We start from the raw sequence: 22,485 nt of genomic DNA, 5'->3' as shown, positions 1-22,485 counted from the left end.
TATACACATTTTAATTATTATGATATTGGTAAATCGGTAAATATTGATTGTTTTAGAGTTAATAAATGCGGTTCGTGGCATAATAATAACGGCGGTGTATTGTTACGTTTGTTTTTCAACGAATTTCCGTCATTTTATATTACTGGATTTTTTTTTCTACCTGTTACATGGTGTGCTGAACTCAGCTGAACCGGAACACTGCATAAACCCCACTAGTCTGTCAGTTCCGGAAACATTGCCACCGATATAGACGGAATGAAAGTGTTTCGTCTTAATTAAATCGGCCGCATAATATTATGTTAGTGGGAAAAAGCAGGATCTCTGAAAGAAAACCGGTAACTTCCATTCAGTGTGTTGATTAACAGAGTCGGTTTAACTGACTGTATAAGCCATAAGGTATATACTAATATTATAACAAAATTATTAAACGCGCAGCGACGGTCTATATCATTTTTATAATATATTAAAATAACACAAAAAGTGCATGTATACCTAAGAAATTATCAGTTTGACTCAGTGAATTTGTAAAGTTCTTCCTTTTCTTTTTGAAAATTTTTTGTTTCGTTAAATTTTCAGTTTAAAAACGAGTCGTATTCGATCAAATGTCGGTCTATTTTCGTACAAATAACTATTGTTAAGCTAAATTTGTGAACTCGTTTATTACTGCAAGTTAGGTTACCTACTACTTGCGATGGCAAACAATCGAAAATTGGTAAAATTGTTATTGGTGGTCAATATTGTGTACATTTGTATCGATTTTACATCGACGAGGTCTCCGGGTCTTCATCAAAGTAAGAAAAAGTCGTAGTAGGTATCTATCTACAAATCAACATATACCTATATAAACTATAACGGATATTATATTATTATAGTTATTTTATTACATAACATTAATAAATAAATTTCAAATAATGTAATTAGATCGACGAATAAATGATATACATTCAAATTATTATAATTATAGTTTTTGAATATTTATTATAATTTTATTAAATTTGGTTAAAGCATAATAGGTATAACGTATAAATAAACTTACAATTTATACTTAACATAATTGAGTTTTTCACTATCAGTGGTGGCGCCAGGGAGGGGCAAGGTAGGGCCATGGCCCTAATTAAAAATTATTCAATTATATTCAGAGTGCTGTAAAGAAATCACATTGTTTATTCTAAAACTAATACAGTTATTTGCTTAACTATTATTTAATAATTTAATGATCATTATGAACATTAGTATATATTTTATATATAATAAATGATACGAATATTATACAACATAAACAAATTACGAGTGATTATTATTTTAAAGTTTGTTTAACGTTTTGACAATTTGTCGTTGATAAATTGTATTTATTTTTAAAACATTTTAGTTATAATATTAAACAATGTATGTTTAATAATCAAATATTTAAAACTTAATATTAGTAATAATAAAAAATCTTAAAATAGTATTTTTTTTTTTTTTTTTATAATGTTTGTGTCAATTAATGCATATTTATAATTTTAGAAAATTATTTACTATTATCAAGTTCTTAATAATCAACATATTATTATTATATCAAATCATATAATTAATAAAGAATCACTAATGGGCAATTTCTTAATCAAATAATGCATGTATAATTTTTTCTATCATCATATATATTTATTGTGATAAAAAATACAGATTGTGTTTAACTTAATGTAAAATAAAAATAAATTATATTGTAATTTATAAGAAATAAAATACCTAATAATTAAAATGGTAATAAAACTTTAACATTTTAAAGTTTGGTTGAAATGTTTTTATTTAGACAAATTTATGTCTATAAATAGCATAGGTACAAGATACAAAAAATAATTTGTTACTGTGGTGAAAGTTGTATATTGTACAAATTTTTGAAGTGATTAATATATATTTACTTCTTAGGGTCATAATTTGAATAAATTAAACTAACATTTTGGCAAACGTCCATACCCGTTTTTTAAATTCAAATTAAAAGAATCTATTTGACCTTAATATAATATTAAAAACTAAACTACACACTAACTAAAAATATATAGTAATTATATATATATATATTGTATAGCGAGTAGGTACACTTTTTATACATATTAGAACTAGGAATAAGCTATAAATTCTGGGTTATTTATTTTAAGTTTTGTATTTAAAACAATTATAATATATACAAAACTAACTTTCAAAGCTTATTTTTGTACCTATACAAATAAAATGTCATAAAATGTATAAAATATCATATAATTATACAAGAAAACAAAAAAAACATGTATATAAGTGTATAATATGATCATCTTTGAAAATTTTCATATTTAATAAACGTTGATATGATACTATAAAAAGAAAGCTGCAACTAGTCAGCTGCGAGTGCTCATTGTGTCAGTTTTTTAATAGACTAAATCAGGTCGTGACGCCAAGTAAATAAATCATTGAATAATTACATAAATTCGATCTTAGTTAAACGTATCATGAATAAAATATATATTGGTATATAGTATATACTATAATATTAATATATATTTCTATTCTTTGATGTCCATTAATATCAATGCATTGCTCAATAATGTGACCTAAATCATAAATAAAATGAAAAATATGATAAAATAATTATGAATATTTAAGAACTATATAGACTTAAAATGGTTTAAGTTATTCGGTTGGAAAATTATTTCATACAGAATAATAAACGGAATTAAAATAGATCATCCATTAATCAATTTATAATATAAAAACGAATAATGATATAATATTACGGGGAGTTATATATGCAACTTAGCTTACACTCACGTAAGCGTTGCAAACAAATTATTGTACTTCAGGCAATCGACGAAATTTCAAATAAATTATAAAATTAATTCTATCAGTGGAATTAGTAATTACCTACTTAAATACTCTGAATAAATTCTAGTTACATTGCTATAGCAATACAAGTTGTAATATATTTCATACAGGCTGTATATATATGTTCAAACTTACATTATGTTATAGGCAACTTGTAAAACCTATGAATCATTGAATAGGCATCTATATATTTTATTAAAGTTAACATCGTAGAAAATACTATGCTAGACGTCTAGACCACTTATTGTTTACCTATATAATTAAATACTAACTAGAAAGTAATTATTGAATTTTATAATAAAATATAATCTATTATGTTTGAAAAATCCTTTAGGCTTACATAGTTGTCTTTGATTAATTACTATAGAATAATTTTGAATGTACGAAGAAATATAACATTTAAAGTATTAAATACTAATAAAATACCACAAAAACAACAAAGGTATATTCTGAAATAATGAATGTATTAAATTAATTAAGTTAAAACTTTTAATTTTTTAAGACACAGTGTATATTTTATTTTAAGAAAATATAACATGCACATTATAAAATTTATTGAATTATAAATTGTGACTTTTATTTGGTATTTACTATGTTTATACATCTTTTTTATTTTTTTTTATTTTTTACAAGAAATACACAATCTATACAATTAAGCACAATAAGTATATGTGAGATTAGGGTAACAAAACATTATAGGGTTACGTGAATAAGAAGCCACCCATCAGTAGCACTTAGCTTGTTTGTTATGTGATATAACTTAACTTATTACTTATTAGGAATGTTTATACATCTAATATTTTTTTTTTAATATTATAATTAAACCGAGCTTTATCAATTTGTATTGTTTATTTAAATTATGATTCTAAGAAATTTATTTATAATTGAATAGTGGTTAATCCCATGTAATTTTTTAAATATTAACTTTATAATTTAACGTAATAAGATTATTTGAATTAATATTATCATTATATTATTTATATAACTTGAATGCGAGAAAATACAAAAAAATAATACTTGGGAAATTCGATTGGATCAAAAGTTGTGATTTTAAAATAATAATAATTGTACATGTTTAGTGTTTACTTATAATATAACATGACTACCTATTACTTTTATTAAAATGATTAATATAATTATGTCTTAAAGTGGTGTTGCCGATAGAAAATATTTTAATGTAAATTATTGCGTTTATAAAATAAAGCATAATTAATATTTAATTGATGTTATTATAAATTAATAATTAAAGGAATCATGGGAATCTTTTTTACCCACTAAGTTAAATTAAAACCGTATTTTTTCGTTAGATAAAAAATTGCCGAACAAAGCAGAAGAAGTCCAATCGGTTGAAACTGAAATAGCACCTGAAGTATCGGATGCAGGAGAGAATAACGATGATCCGAATGATGCACCACCGGAAAACGGCAGATTAAACATGAAACGACGACCCAACGGCTGCCCGTTTTGCGATTCTAGTGTATACAGTTACTGCTCCGATAAATTATTGCACGACGCCTGTTGTTGCTTGGATCCGCAAGGTAAGTAAACAGAGCTTATGACTTATCAGATCTTTGAACTTTGGGTGCAATATTAACCGTACAAGTAAAGATATGTTGGTATACGCGCACGTATTATACTATTATTACTATTATGTATGGTGCGTACCTTCGTGAATTAATGTATTATAAAAATCGAACTAGTAATTATAAACATTTTATAACGAAGTAGGTATTAAGAACATTCGATCCCAACTGTATTGTCCATCAAAATAGTCCTAACTTAGTTGTACCAACTATCCTAGCATTCGGATATAACCTCCGAAAAGGTGTAAATATATTTGAATTTGTCATGAAACTTACTTGAGGACCAGTAAACGTTATTAATATTGAAGTAGTTAAAAATAACTTAATATTTAAATGTAAGAAAGTCGTTTTCATTTTTTCAAGTAAATTTTGTGACAAAGAATTAAAATATGCCTTCAGAAATTTCACCAGATAAATAAGTTATTATTTACAATTATTGGTAAAAAGTTAATACTTTTAAAAAAAAAAGTTAATATTTGTATGCATATAAAATGTAGACATTTTATAATATCACTAATGATTATATTTATTACGTAGTGCCCACACACACATAGGATATTGCCTATATCGAACTCCTTGGTTACGGTTTGAATCGAATCTCTTTAAATCTAATATAATATTATGTATTGCCTAATCTTATTTATATTTTATACCTTTATAGCTGTATCGTGTAGACTTACCACTAAATGAGTAGTTATGATGTAATTAAAATAAAACGTAAGTACCTACCTAGTTGCCAATACAGTAACTTTATCAAGTCACATGAAATCTGTGTTTTAATTAGTAATCCGACAAAAATATATTAATAATGATAAATGTATTTTGTTTTATCTTGAGTTGTGTATGAAAAATAAAAAAGTTATTAAACACGGAATGTAAAGAAATCAGATAGTTTTACATTCTCTTAAAGGTATGCACTTATTATTAATACTCTTTTTATATTATTAATTTGCCGTTCTAATATCAGTTGATCACAAATTCGTGAAACAGTTACAAAATTAAAATTTTAAGTTAAAATATCTTGATTTTTAATTTATTAATTTTTATTTCTGAGCTAAGTGATGATTTTTTTTTATGTTTGATTGCGCGAAGACACTTTATTTTCTATATCAGAAGAAATTCTTCATTCTTGAATATTTGAGGGTGGTGACGGTGTCTGGCAGAAAATATTATCTAGTTAATGTAAATTGAGGAGTCAAATCAAGCAAATTCCCAGTAATTTTTAAAATAACCGTTAAAAACAAATATTTATTTAAATTAAATTATGAAAAACTGGAATATTTACGAAACTTCAGTTTATTACATAATTAATTTTGTATTTTTGTTATAATTTAAAAACAAATAATTGTAAAGACTTAATATTTTTACCAAAATTTCATGCGTTTTGTGGACAAGTTATAATCTCGATTCTTTCGATATTTGAACTATTGTAATTTTGTTCGTTCTGTGCTTGATAATATTTATGTATTTGTGTTAAAAATGCTTGAAATTTTAAGTTTAAATACGATAGTTCTAATAAATTCTTATTGCAAAAATAAAAAATAAAAAAGTACATGGTTAATTTTTTTATTTTATTTAGGTACTTTAAAGTTCAAATTTTGATGAATATTGTCGATATCGTGAAAATTTTCAAATTATTTGGTAGTAAATAGGTCATAAAATTTTTAATTTTAATATCTTATTAATTTGAAAATGTAGTAATATTATAATATTCTTCTTTTATTTCCTTTATAGTGATTTAAAAATATCAAATTTACACAGTTACAAATTAAATTTATAAAGTTTGAAATTATTTAAATATAAAAATGTAAAATAGCAATTTTTGCTCTAACGTTTTTATTTATTTTGTTATTATTCAAAAACATTAAACTTAAGGGTTGAAACTTTTAACCATTAGATATATTATTATTTTATATACGAAATTTGTTTTTAAAATGTATGACTAGTTTTAAAGTATTTTTATATTATTACATTATTCTACTGTACGTCGGTATTGACTTATATTAATAACAATAATATATGATAGGTTTAATATTATAGTTATGTATTGTTTTATAATTTATGCTATTTTTCTGTTAAAACTAGTCTAGTCTACCATATTACTATTTACAAATAAAAAAAAATAGTAATTGTAATAATATAAGTAAATTGATATACTTATGTAAATTATAAAACGTTCTTAGAAATAGATACCGACAGTTGACATACCGTCTCCGTTTAGAATTGTTTTTCGTATGGTATGATTATTATTATTGAATTCAAATTGAACACACTCATTACAGTGACTTATTAATTTACTTATAATATATATATATTCAAAACATACTATAATATAGCAGAGTGACTTTCTCAGTTTTTTTTATGAAAAACTCGGTGAATTACGTACTATACTACTATTGCAATCATATTTATCATAAAATGGGATAACAAAATAGTTGTATCATTAGGTAATTATAAATATATTATCTTATAACTTAGAAATAAATATAATATATAAGCAAAAGCAAATACATCAGACAAATGCAACCACGTTCAAATACTAATCGTCATTGTATAACATGTTCTATCAATAACTAGTACACTTGCTCACTAATAAATAGTTAAAATAGATTGTTCAGAACTCTAAATTATTTTTTCTACGTGAAATATTATCTATGAAAATGTTATGTATAAAATATCATTCTTTTCTAACGTTTTATACCAAGTAATCGCAGACATGGATACAGGAAGGGGTTAAGGCCACCAAACGTAGGCGTAAATTTGCCATGTTATATAAGGGGTTAAAAATATAAACATAGAACAGGCACACGGAGGGCTTCGCCTCCCCCGCACCCCTACATATAAATTACAATTTTATTGTAACATTTATTATATTAAATGTATATAAAAACTTCAAAATTATTTTATTTAAGATATTATATAATACATAACTTTTTATCGTTGTCGTTATAAAATATTAACGTATAGCTCAATCATTTTAATTTTATTGTAGATATTTACAATACAAAATTCATACATGAAGCTTAAATGTTCACATAATACATATCTATCGGATATCCTGATTATTTATTATAATTTTTCTCTAATAAATCAACTTAAATTTCTTGAAAAACTTTAAAAAAAATAGGCGGTTAAGCCCCCCTAAGTCCCCTCAATTTACGCCTATGCCACCAAGAGCCTTTGGATGAATTATATATTTTTAATTTATTTATATCATAAATACCTACATGACATATTATATTCATAATTAAATTATTAGTAGTAAAATTTATCTTTAAATTGTTTTAAAAAAAAATCTAGTACTTCCCTTTTCAGAATTCTAGACGTTGCTATACAAAAATATCAAAGTAAACTAAATTTGAGTTTTGTTTATTTATATTGTGTAATAGAAATATATGTCCTTTTAAATCATTTAATTATGAATAAAACTATAGCTTTAAATATTATTATAGTTTAAATTTTAACGATCAATAGACGTGAATATGTAGGTTAGGAAGACATTTATATACTATTATAATTGTTTCAATTACTATGATGCAACTAAAAATAAGTTATTTTATTTATTAAAACTATAAATTTAAATCAGTACTCGAAAGTGATGACATATTTTTTTCTGTCTATAAGTATTCTTATATTTTATCGGTATTTTTTTCGGTCATCTAAACTAAATGGTCCAACCTCAAGGCTTTAATATAGGTCTATAATCTGTCAATAAATATATTATTTCCTTTCGTAATCCTACTGCACCCTACTGTACATATTTTAAAATAATATATTTGTAACATAATTTAGCATTTTTATTTCAATAATTTTAAATCGTGTTTTAAAGATACTTTTTTCATTTAACTCATTTAAGTAAAAATGTATCTATATAATTTATCACAAATTTTTTTGCCATTCTTATTATTTACAATAATTTTTTTTTTATAAAGTTTGCAAATAATAATTAATAAAACTAAAAAAAATTAACAGCAACAAGTATAAAATATAGTATGATCAGAAATATAATAAGATATAATAAATATCACTTTTAGAATAAAATTGTATTTTACCTTTTTTACTATTCTTTATTACAGATTACAGATACTTACAACACGCATTTATCCAATTGTCTATTTAGTTAATCCAACGTGTATGAAGTTAATTTATCATACGAGTATACTATATAAACATATACATACTATTATACTAATATTATTGTTATTACTGTTGTATACAATGTGAATATATATAAAAATATAACAAACATTATTGAAGATTGAATAATATTATAAATAATATTAATTAGGTACCTACTACCTATATTTTTTTTAAATTTTTAATAAATTGTGCCTACATATTTATTAATATAATATATGACTATGACTTGAAAAATTACATTATAATATAACAAGTAACAATTTAACAGCAATAAATATAAAAAAAAATATTATTATTAATGACTACTATGACTTACTTCATTACTTCTTTTTTTTAAATCGACGTTATAGAAACAATAAACATTTTTAAATTGTTCTAGTTCTTTAAAAATACGATTAATTAAAATCTATTACTGTTTTAAAATAGTAGCACTAGAAAAAACAGTATTTAATTAGATAGGTAGTTAAAAATGCATTTAAACTATTTAACTGAACTTTTTAAAATTTCTAACCTATGAAATGAAATTACTGAAATGATATTAAATATTTACAGTAGACCATAAAATAATTATTGTGTGTGGTACATCGATCCAAATTGATTGTCTTGTACGCCATCACATGTGTAATATATTATACGAATAAATAGAACATATTTTGTTATTATTCGTATGATATACCTAAAGCTGGATACAAACTGATCATGATAATGCTGATTATTATTGGTAAAACGACGATGGATTTTCGAAAATCATACGTGTCAACAGCCTTTACGTTTAAATATAGTTGACAGATGTGTATGTATACAGTATACATATTATGTATTATATTTTTTGTGCATTGTATTTCTAATCCTACCCGGCAATCTGTGTACAAAACAAATATATTATTAAGTAATAATAATATTGTTAAACGAATATTATTTTATGGTGACATGGTGTGCATATTATACGTATGGAATGCCGCGCATATTACATGGCGCGTGTGGGTACAACTTGCATTATATACATTTTATTCATACACAAAGCATCACGATATCGTCGATATCTATATATATTGCGCGTGTAAAATGCTCATTTAAAACAAAAAAAAACTAATATTTAAAACATGAACCTCGATTTTGGACAACCGATTTCTTTGAATAGGTAGGTACACGCGATTATAAAAAAATAGATTTCTGCGCGCTTGTAACATAATATACGACGATAAAATATTATATGCTACTAAATGTTATCACTTATTATCATTCTCTTTCTGCACGCGTGCCAATTATAATATGTATGTAGGTACATTCTTATATTATGCTGTACTATTTTTTATAGAAAATTTGATGTACGATTCATGACGGAATTGTAAAACTCTCGCGAAAACGTAAGCTAAATAAAATCAGATAACCATTCGCATGGCGTCGTTCTATAGAAGTTATTTATGTCTCAATTTGTTTGTCGCCTCAAAAAAAAAACATTTTATTTTTTATGAAATTTATCAATTTGAAGAGTCTATTTAAAGTTAAAAGTCATATATTTTCTTTAAATTATCGATATTAATATTTTATACTCCATTGATATTATATAATTTTGTTTTATTTTATACGATCATATTAAATCTTTTTATTTATTATTATTATTCTTAATAAGGAGAAGGAGAAAGATAAATATTTTTATTTTTAGTTGGGTTGAGATTATTTTTCAGGCTTTTCACACTATTTCAACTAACATGTTTTAAGTATAAACTCTATAATAGAAAACTTAAACATCAATAATTCAAAATTCAATCTATTAAAAACAAAAAATATATTATAATCATGTCATATAATAGGTATTATTATTATTTCTATTTTCTATCATAATTATTGTTATATCGCATCGTTATATTAATATATACTATAATATATAAACTATTTTATTAGGTATGAACCGGCCCGGGTTAAGTCAATTGGGGACCCTAAGCACTTTCTCCACAATATGGAGAAATTATATTATAAATTATCTGGTACACGTATTGTACCTAAGAATTTAAAATAATCTAATAAAATTATTTTTATTTATTCAACATTAATAGTGTGTATTTAATAAAAATGTTATAAAATATATAATATGAAAAATAATAATAATTTAAATTATATTATATAAAATATTATTAAAAATTCTTTTTTTCCACAAATTAAATGTGAATACAATATTATCTATTATTTCGTCGGTATTCATTTCATGTTCTATTGACAGCAACGATAAGAACAATAATTTGTATTGTGTAAGAATTGACCTTTGCAAATTTTTTACACGTTTCAATACTGAAAACCCTTCACCCTCGCATTCCGAAGTTTCTTTGTAGTAATATTTAATTAATTTTTACTTAAAATGTCAAGATTGTCAATTTTATGTATAGAAGTTAAATGTTTTTTATTTGAAACAGTCACGATTAAGGGTTTTATAGACGTATACAATTGATCCAGATTGTTTTCTAAGAAATAGGTCTTTTTTTTATTTTTTTCATACTCCGTCTTGTATGTTTTTATATCCATCTTAGTTTTACTTATATAATACTCGTAAAAATATGAACAATGAAAAATTTTACTTTAAACATGGAAGTTTTATCATCAAGTTATGAATCGAACTCATAAATGTATAGGAGGTAACCAATTATTTGAAATTATATTAATATTTATTCGAGAATATATGTTTCCTTATTATCAAAAATTAAAAATTAAGCAAATTAAGTTTTATTATACTTGTGTTCTGTAAAGCTAAGGAAACATGTAAACTTTCAAATTTTCTGACCGTTGCACGAAAAGTGAAAAGATTTCGGTAGAAAGTAATTTATTATACCTACTAATTATATCTAGATTAAAAATTATGACTATTACTATTTTTAATATTTAATCAAATCTATACGATGAAAAATATTCCAAAATATTAGTCTTCATTGAAAAACCCCTTGCTTCTGAGCATTGAAAGTAAAAATATATTATTACTATCTAACACACGTATTATTTTTATTCTCATTAAATGTATACATAATACATAAATTATAAATATACATTTTTGTATCAATAAAATAATTTTTTCAATTACACTAGATTATTATTGAAAATTGTACGGGCCCCATTTGTTTGTTGGCCTTAGGCACAGTACCTACAGTGCCTATGGAGTATGCGTTAACACGATTCTGAGTATGAATACTATATTTAGGTATCTATAAAAAATACTTCATTGAAATATTAATAATATTATTAATTATAGCTTTCACATAAATATAATAACATTTTTTACCTCTATTTATCATATAAAAATAGAAAATTTAACATGTCTGTGATGAATTTAAATAGGTGTTCAAACCTGGTAGGCTCTTTTACCCTGTAAATATGTCACTGGAGATATCAATATTAAAAATAACTTCGAATTCGACGAAGTATGTCTTTGTTTTTCTCAAAAAATGTTACCTAACATTTTATATCGCTTTGGTACAAACTAAGGCGGCACTAGATATTTTGTTGGGGGGGGGGAGCTAAGTTATAATATTCATAATAATATAATATACCATAGTATAAATAATATATACATATTATTAACTAACTAGTAACTACACGTGTCTATAACTATAGAGTATAGATTATAGATTGATGATATACTTGTATAATATGTTTTTTTTATAATTTTGTTTTTAACTTTTTAAACGTTATTGGACCGTGGTGGTTATGCCCCCCACACCCCTTTATACCCCTCTTTAAATCATATACAAATATTTATAAATAATCAATTTGAAAAATAAAAAAAGTTACAAGTTAATATAAAACATATGTAATTACTGTATACTTATTATATATATTATAGTTATAAACTTATAAATAATAATAAACTCAAAAAGGATAATAAAAGTAAATAAATAAAAAATATCCATTTTTTAACTACCTATTTATATTTAAATAGTTCCATAAATTATTATTAGTATTATGTTGGTTTTATTTCCTGGTTTTATCCTTTTTGGATAACAAATTTCTTCCGCCACTCATACGCCACTTATTATCCAAGATTTTACATAGCTGCTTGCCGCTTGGTATAAATCTATTAGTGGGTAGACCAGTAGATACAATAGTTGCATTATATTAAATAACAATGATAATAATGAAATTAAATTAAAAAAATAATAATTTTTAAATCTATGATAATTTATAATAAATTTTAGTGAATAATTATAACAGTAATTACTCACAATATATTAAATAGGTATTATAATTTTAAAAACCCATAAGATAAATTATGATAGTATCTTGCGCATTTTGAGAAAAATGCAGAATGATGAAGCGTCCTTGCGTTCCCTTTAAACTTAAACATACTAGTAAAGATACGCTAAAATTTTTGAAAAATTAGTTGGGGGTACTCCGTCCCACTACGCCCCCCAAATCAATCACTTGTTAGTGGTTATACAGTGTTATAAATACTATTACATTGATGATGATTAAACATTTTCATACGAAAGATGAAATTCATACGCGTATATAAAAGGAAATATTATAAATTATAATATATTACATTTTGCAGAGACGATCGATGGTAACAACATTATTATGCACCGTTACTCGCTGCAGAACAGTTTCACGAAAAAAAAAATAAATATGAATAATGTACTGCAGATATAATAAAAAACGTATTTTGCCCATCAAGTCATTTAAAAAAAAAAATCGTTTACCAGACAATAAACTAGTTAGAGCCCCCCCAAAAAAAAATTGGTTCTTGTGCGTTAAATGGGTTTCGTAAATATTATAATACATAGTTATAAAATAAACAATAATATCGTAATAGGACAGACGGACCTAAGTCACAGTCTACTGCACGCACCGTTCAGACGACCAAAACAACAACAACAACAACAACAGGGGCGACGACACCTTTTCGGGCGCGCTCATATAATGACATTAAATAATTGTATTATACCATCCACCATTTGGTGTAATAATACAATATTATCATATAATATGTATATTGTATATATATATATATAATATATATATTACGCGTCTCGTCTTCCGCGTCGTCTGTCCCCCTTCGGCGGCGTCGGCGGCGAACAGGAGACTTGGGTGCGAGCCGGGTCAAGGTTACGCGCGCCGTCACGGCCACCGCCCATTGACGCTGTCGGTCCGGCGTGCCGTCGTCGTCGCGTTGTCCCGACACGCGTCAAGACGAAATACCGTCGCGTAGGGTTCGTTCGGGTTTCCCGCCGTGCATTATCGTCTGTCTCGCAGTCATCGGGCGCGCGGTGGCGGGCGGAGGAGGATCGCGACCACGCACGTGTGTCCCGGACCGACGGCGTCCTCGTGGAGGAGACGGACGACGGTTTTTACCACACTGTTACCCGAAAAACCCGTTTGGCTGTTCGAACTTGTCCCGAGATCGGCGCCGCCCAATCGCGTACATTAATTAATAACAATATCACTATGCTTAATATACGTAGTAAAATATGTTAAATTGTTATTGCTTGTCGCCGGACGGCCGAAATTTTCGCCGACGGTCGTCGTCCGGTTTTGCTGGCACTTTCGCGGGCGGGCGGTTCTACGAAAATCCCCTCCGTTACTGCAGGTCGGTCCGCCGGCGATACCGACGCGCGGCAATACAATAATAATACGTATACGATAGTCGTTTTTGCATTTCCCTGCGACGAATTATTGTCAATTTCGCCGGACGCCGCAAAAAGCCGGAGAAAATATTTTAGAAGTGTAAAAATTATTTATTATTTATTTAATTAATAGTAAACGCGAACTTAACCCAATGAACAATTTAGACATGGGTATGCAGAAGATATGCGCTTGCAGGGTTAGGCACTCAGCAGATGAGTTTTTCAGGAGGCATACAAAAAAAGTACCAAAATGACTCTTTTTAGAAAAAATAAAATTAACCAAATATTTAAGTACAATCGACGTTTACGACTTAATTGAATAACAAGAATTTTATGTCTTTATAAAAAATGTTAAAAAATGTATTATTTTCTAATATAAGAAGCATTAATTTATTTTTATGTAACCCGGGGAACATATTTTATCACAAGTAGTATTCATATAAGTACACTTATTAATATTAAATTATTAATAAAAGGGAATGATGTGCGCGCGCGTGTGTGTATGCGATTTGTAGTCAAGTCTATTGCACTCGTAGTTCTGAAATTCGATACAAGGTAATCCTTTACCCGAGGACATGCACCTCAAAGTTAAATTTTTAAATTTTACATTTAAAAGAGAGGGTCTCAAGCTCACAGGTCACACAAGGATTGGTTCACGAAAATCGATTTTTTTTTGCTTGTATAGAATTGCCATTGGTTACAGAAAATAAAATAGTTATTATAATTGAATAAAATCGAAGACCTGTAATTTAAACTTAGACATTTATACAAAACTACCTAAATGAGTGCGTTAAAAATATGCTGATTTTATATTTAACAGTGTTTAAGATGGAGTAAATCCACTGGCATTTAATTTGTCACGATAGTATAATAATTATAATAATAAAACATAATTACTAATTTAAGAATATTTAGATAGTATACCTAGTGTTTAAAAATTTCATGAAATTTAAAATTGTGAAATATTTCAATATTATAATATATGTAATACATTTTTTTTAAATAAGTTTTATTTTTACGAATAATTTTCATAACTTACTTTTACAATTTTATAATATTAGGAAAAACAATCACTAACTACTCATTAGTGATGGATTTCTTTGGTATTATACTTTATACATTTAAAATGATATTCAATATTCTTTAATCTTTTTATTGACAAAAAAAAAACAAACAAAAAACATAATAATTCAATATTATAAATTTATATTGAATTTTTATATTAGTGCACTGTAGTTCTCTATAGTCTATATTAATATAGCATGATTACTTATCAATGTATCATTTATTTATTTAAATATATAAATATAAATATGGTATGCCATGTAGCCAAATTTTTAATAGGAATATAGTTCAGTCAGTTTAGTGTAATACATTTTCTTATAGGTTATAGCTTATATGGAATTAATAAATTATTTATATGTACATAAAAATAATATAATATATTATTATAATTGATATTACAATTTATGATAAATCAAATACAACGTTTAGATTACGATAATAAAGCATTGACCGCCAATAACAATATAATAAATATTATACTTATTTTTAGTCATAATATACATGCTACATTGTTTGTCAACGTCGTCGACAATAAGTGATTTCCTGGGAATAAAACCAAGTTTCGCTATAATGCTATAAATAGTCAAAAATAAGACCCAATATATTATAAATATACCAACCACGGTACTCATTCCATAAATATCTATGATTTTACATAAAACTTTTAGATTATATAATTAATAATTGAAAAACAACCATCACTAATATTTTATTAGAAAAAATTTCAATGTTTCACGTTTTTGAGAAATATTTCAATATGAAACATTTCATTTGAAATATTTCATACTTCAAACACTAAGTATACCTACTAGTGATATGTGCAATTTCACAATACAATTTAAAATTTGAAGTAATGATCAATATTGGGAATGGACAATATGTGCCTTATAAGTTCATTTTCCGTAGTTTGTAGTGAATACTGGATATAGTATCACAGTGAAAAACTGAACGCAATATTTCACTGACGACTTAGGAACGTTAAAATGTATTTTAGACAGGACTAGCTAATAGTAGTAAGTTGATTTTACCAGATATGAAATTATTAATTATTATATTATTGATATCTACGAAATAAAACGTTGCATTTTTTCCATACTGTAAATGTAAAATAATATTCTAGGCGTGTAATAATTTCAATTTCTCCTAAAAAATATGTACAAATTCATAATTTATTTTAAAAATGTTCTATATTTGTTGGTGTATAAATATTTAATAACAAGTATGGTTGGGTAAAGTAAAATATTGATGTCGGCTCTTGGACTCTCAGAGCCTCATTGGGCTTTTCAGGTACGTCGTTTGTCGTATCGTGTCCTCATAGATAAACATAGTCCAACTCTCGGCAGATTGTGGTGAATGATTATACCCTTATGATAACAATTCCAAATCAGAAAATAATGAAAAACACACTACACGACAGAAAACATAGCTGTGAACACACGATCCAATTGTATCTCAAATACATAGGTATACGTATATTGTATGTGGTATTATACTTATATTGCGCATAGCTTGCAATAATAATATATACCTACCGCTGAGTAACTGCCACTGCATATTGTAACGGTTCTCACGGCCAACGATAAAAATAGTAATATCATCGTCAGCATTCGGCCGCGATAAACAATGCCTTCCGGACAAACGACGTTACGCACTTGTTCAAGTTACCTACATCATATTAATATAACATTTTATTACCTATGTAGTATGTAGTATTATATATTTAGTTTATTATGTGATTTATCAAATCCATCATCATTTATGCACCCAAAGTGAGAAGAGTATATATTAACATTATTATGTATCGAGTGTGTAGTTTTCTATTCATAGTTTATACCAATAACATACTAAAGGTGTATTTCAATGAAATTGTTTTTAATGGATTTCGACGATTTCGTACCTATATAGGCTATAGTACGAAGTAAGAGTTGCAATCGCTCGATCATAATATATTATATTAAATAATAATAAATTAATTCAACTATATAGAGAATTATCTCAAGTGACTAAAAATGTTAATACAATTCCACGAGTGGGTCTTCCACGATATTTTAAAATTATATTACTAATTTGAAACCTGTTGCTGTTGCTGTTGTATATAGCATTATATTCGTGTTAGTGCTAGTGTGCTTCCCCTAAATATCATTGCCACGTTTTTCTGTTTCACCAGTTTACCACCGAGAGTTAGTGTATTTACAGTATACGAGTATATCCGACGTATTTAAGGCTTTATAACTTCTGTACATACCTACCTATTATTGAGTAGTTGACTAGGAAATTAAAGGTTAATATCTTAGTTAGTACGAGTTTAATAGTATATACCTATAATAGGTACCTAAGCATAGCAAAAATAAATTTTTCTAGACTTCCCGTTTGTATTTGGTAAAAAAAAAAATACATGTAGTATACTACCACCGAGTATCGTCTCAACGAAATAATAACGTATCAATGTATCATAAAGAATTTTATGTTAGCAAGCATCGTGGATAGGAAAGAAAATCATAAAATCAAGTTCAGGCCGTTCCACGTACCTATTATATTTTAAAGTTTTATGCACTTGTGTAATATTATATCACATTAATAATAACAATGATAATATATTAATATAATATCTTCCCCCTCGTGGACAGTTCAACGGAATTCGGAAAATGACGTTAAGCGTGTAACGTAATGTGCGTTACACGTACAACTCAGTTACCAGTCCGGTAGGTCGTTTATATTGTGCGTCGTCTGGTTAGGTTAGGCAATAGGCATACGCATAATATTCATTATATATAACAGACTGCGGGTACCCACGACGTGTGCATCTATATTTCCCATTCCCCGAAATTGTCTCCCTGCTATTTACTATACAAGTACAATAATAATAATATATGCCAAGTATATGTTTACGCGTGTGCCGACGTACATAACACTTGTACGTGATGTTTGTCGCTCAAGTGCACACTCAAAACAGACAAAAAAACTCGCGGACATATTTTATATTACTACGCAATCTGCAACGATAAACCAACGTGGTCACACGAATCGTATCTATATTCTACGACACAACGTATACTGAATAAAAAGAATCCTTTTTTCATCAATTCGAAAAATAATGACGATTTTGAATTTTTTTTTTTTAGGACGTTTTACTTATTTTAACGATGATGTACATTTCTAGATTCCTTTTCCAAAATAGATCAAATTTCTGAGAATTTTGATGTATAATAATCGATTTGAACGAGTAATTAGTTAATTATGACTTACAACTCATAAGTAATTATTGAAGATGTAGATCAGCCGAGTGATGGGATAACCAGCAAAATATTTGTCTACTGTTCATCTAAATTCTAAATTATTGTATACTTTTACACATATATTATACATGTTGCCATTTTGGGTTGGAATATGATATTAAAAATATAATATGTTGTCGAAAAATTATAAACATACAAATATAATTAAATGTTATTGAATAAGTATAATAGTTTTCAACAAGGTCATAATGAATTTAAATTATCACCCTATACACTGTTCTATCAAAAATGGCACGTCGAGACGGTTGTTGCTTTATACGATTATTATTATCTGTTGTCAAATTCGACAGAAAGTTCAATTGATTATTTGAACGTGTTCCGGTAACATGTGGCTTATAATATTATAGATATCGATTTAAATAATTATTATAATTACAAGCACATTACTTGTATAATCACCTTTATACATAGCAGTGTGTATATAATATTATACATTTATATAGTCTATCCACATTGAAAAGTACCTTTATACTATATTATTTATCTTAAATCATAACTGTAAGTAGAGTAAGTCAGATAATCGATGACTTAAGCTCATTGTTATGCACTATACATTTTTCTTACGGTTTAATAATATTATTATGGTATATAAGACCTACTCATAAATTATAATATATACTTTGGAATGACTATGACGAAAACATATTTATCTCGTACTCGAGAAAGTAAAACGTGTAAAACAGTTAAATTCTAAGAACGTTCTTTCCTAAAAAAAACTGTAGATTTTTTTATCATAATGAATCAAATTTTATTGGTAATTAAATAATTATTCTAAAACTAAAACTGTATAATACATAAGGGATTCAAGTGTATTATTTTTATTATTATTAAGTTTTGTATTAGACGTAATCTAAAAATACATTTTATTCTGTTATAGATAAATCCTTAATACCATTAAAATATATTTCGCATATATAATATTTTATATATAAAATAAACTACCTAATAATTAATAAATATATCATGATCTGAAAAACTTAAGTACAAAATGGGACAAACTTAAAAATATAACTTTTGCTGTAGAAAATAAATGTTATAAATTCATAATTGTAATATATTTTAGTTTGAAATTATTTTTAGTGGTATAATTAATAATGTTATAACAATATTAATTTAAATTTAAAATAGGTACTCAATATATATCTAAAAATCTAAAAATAGTTATTATTGAGGTTGAACTTATATAATAATGAGTTAGCTAATTAAATGTACAGCAAAAACTTTTAGATAAGAAAGGTATTTTACTAAAAAATATCTTGTTCATACTGACCTAAGAATAGTCAATATATATAGAAGTCAATTTTGGAATATTGTCCAGGTCAGTTATGAAATGACGTCATTGGACTTATGACACGTGCCAATGTCAAACTATATAGACAATCAAGGTGACTTTAGTCTTTAAGAATTAACTACCAAAATCGAAATTTGCTATTAATTAACTTAGAACTTTTTCGTTTTTAACATTTCTACTTAATACATAGATTATACTATTATACATTTTTCATTATTTCTTAATGCCTATATTATTATTTTTTGAAGGTTAACAATAATATTATGGTTCTTTTTTTGTAAAATGCTTATCATTTCATTATGAAGATTAAAGACTAATATGTTTTAAACTTTCTCAAATTTATATTTGTCTTTTTTTTTCATTGGAATTATTGAACAGAGGTCATGTAAACCATAATAACATAATTAAACCGGGTTTGAACTAAATAATTTTTTGATCTACAAATTAAATATTTGTACTAAACATGTGTGTCAAATATTAACTGTACAGTTTATACCTATTTTATTATGTATACCTACCTATCCGAAGATTGAAAATTGAAATAGATTATATTTCTTAGTACTTACTATCAATAAATTATAGACCCGTACGTATAAAAATTATACATTATTTTCTTCTTTTTTTTTACAGATACAGATTTACCAAATGAATGCCAATTCGCGGATTGTAGTTTTCTTCACTCAAATACTTGCCGAGAACACCGTCTGATCACTGCTTGTTGTTGTAATCAGTTCCTCGCGCATAAAAAGTAAACTAATTATAACTATACATTGTTACAGATATATATATATATTGTTAAACTAAATCAATCAACAAACAAATCAATTTTTTACGAGTACAATTTTTAAATATGTTTAATAAATGGTAAAAATTAAAAACTACATTGATGTTAAGAACCAATAGTCTTTATATTTTAAATCTTCAATATAAAATAGTTGTACATCTTATAGATTTTATAGTTAATAATTGGTATTAGTATTATCATAACTTACTATATTTATAAATTATAATATTCAAATGAGTATATTTGTATATAAGTACTTGATTGTATTTTTTTTTGAATTGTAGGTATTTGAGTATCCTTAATAATGTCATTTTTATGTTTAATGATACCTAGAGGTACAACATACGGGATATTTTTTCCATCACAAAATTCAAACTTTTTCATTTTTACCCTACATTTTCACTTATAGATAATAGCGGGGGTATGGGATACCTATACTTTTGCATTAGTCAACGCAATTTTTACATAATTATTTTCCTTTATAATGAAAATGTTGATTCTAAAATTTTGGATTTAAAATGTTTATGATATACTGTATACATAATTTTTACAAAACACTGATGATTTATATACATTAATATTTTAAAATATTTTTGGCCTCAACATGTTTCTGCAAACATCCTTGATAATAAATTATAATGTTATGAATTATATATATATTTTAGTATATTATTACATCAACAATTTTACACAACACATATTATATTATTTTGGTAGAATTTAACACAATTTATAATACATCATAAGTTGTGAACTTTATAATATGCATTAGTGCATTACAGATACTAACAATTTTAGAATTATAAATTATTTGTTATAAAACTAACGATCTATATTAACCTAGAAAAAATAATTAGTTGAATATATTTTAAAATAACGATAATTGTTATTTATATTTTGATTGAAAGTAAAATTTAATTTTATAGTTTATAAATTTTTATTTTATATTGGGGAATAATTGTATTGTAGATATACTATTTACAATATTCTAAATTAAATATTTAGTTAGATTTTAATTATGCCTAGATAATGTTACATTTATCCGGGATTTCTATAAATGAAAATGTAAAATACTTATAATATTTCTGTTGAATATTTTATTATTATTATTCTTGCTATATTAGATACTATAAAACTATATAATATAGTATATATTTTAGCACATTTTAGTTATTATTCCAGATATTGAATAGAATAGCACATTAAGTAGGTAATATTTTTTTATTTAATGTATCTATATATACATATTATGTCTGATAAATAAATAAAAAATAAGTAAATTATAAGTTTTATTTGAAATAAAAAAAATATACCTACCACTCGCGCACTTCCGAGAACGCAAAATCTGTTTCAGTGATGTAAAAATTATTTCTGTTTTTTTTTTTTTTTTGTTATCAATTTGTTATTTATTATTATTGAACACATTTATTTTTCATATTGTATTTTTGAGTTGAAAAAAAAATAAACAATGAATTATGTATTATGCATAATTCAAATTTACTTTTAATATTATATAGTTTTATATTTTTATACCTATTGGCGATTATGCCGATTATGCACTTACCCTACCTAACCGGATTTTTTTAAATATTATACATTTTTAGGTATAATATTAATTTACCTATAACTTAAAAATATTTATTCAAGAAATTAATTTTAGTTTCTAATGTTTATAATTTTATATAATAGTTATATTATTTATCAATTATTAGATTAATAATATATTTGGTTATTACTAGGGTTCAGATTTAAAGGCAATGATCTTTTTTTTTGATGATAATAATAGAAAAATAATTCTTTTTTAAAAATGTGTTTCATTTACTTTCAAAGATAATAGGTAAATGCTATTTTTAAATTTTTACCTATAAATGCTTTTCTT

The 22,485-nt window shown here is 25.5% G+C and overlaps 1 protein-coding gene across 1 annotated transcript; it reads left to right on the top strand.

Moving 5' to 3' along the window:
- The first annotated feature begins 376 nt into the window (after window positions 1-376).
- Window positions 377-22,113, top strand: LOC132927463 (uncharacterized). The gene is made up of 3 exons (XM_060992003.1): window positions 377-791; window positions 4,146-4,376; window positions 20,453-22,113. Exons 1-3 carry the CDS (start codon window positions 692-694, stop codon window positions 20,572-20,574), a joined length of 453 nt encoding a protein of 150 aa, XP_060847986.1. The 5' UTR covers window positions 377-691; the 3' UTR covers window positions 20,575-22,113.
- Window positions 22,114-22,485: the final 372 nt, after the last annotated feature.

Source organism: Rhopalosiphum padi, chromosome 3 (genome assembly GCF_020882245.1).
Source record: "Rhopalosiphum padi isolate XX-2018 chromosome 3, ASM2088224v1, whole genome shotgun sequence".
Classification (NCBI taxonomy): domain Eukaryota; kingdom Metazoa; phylum Arthropoda; class Insecta; order Hemiptera; family Aphididae; genus Rhopalosiphum; species Rhopalosiphum padi.
This window is presented reverse-complemented; position numbering and strand designations above follow the sequence as displayed.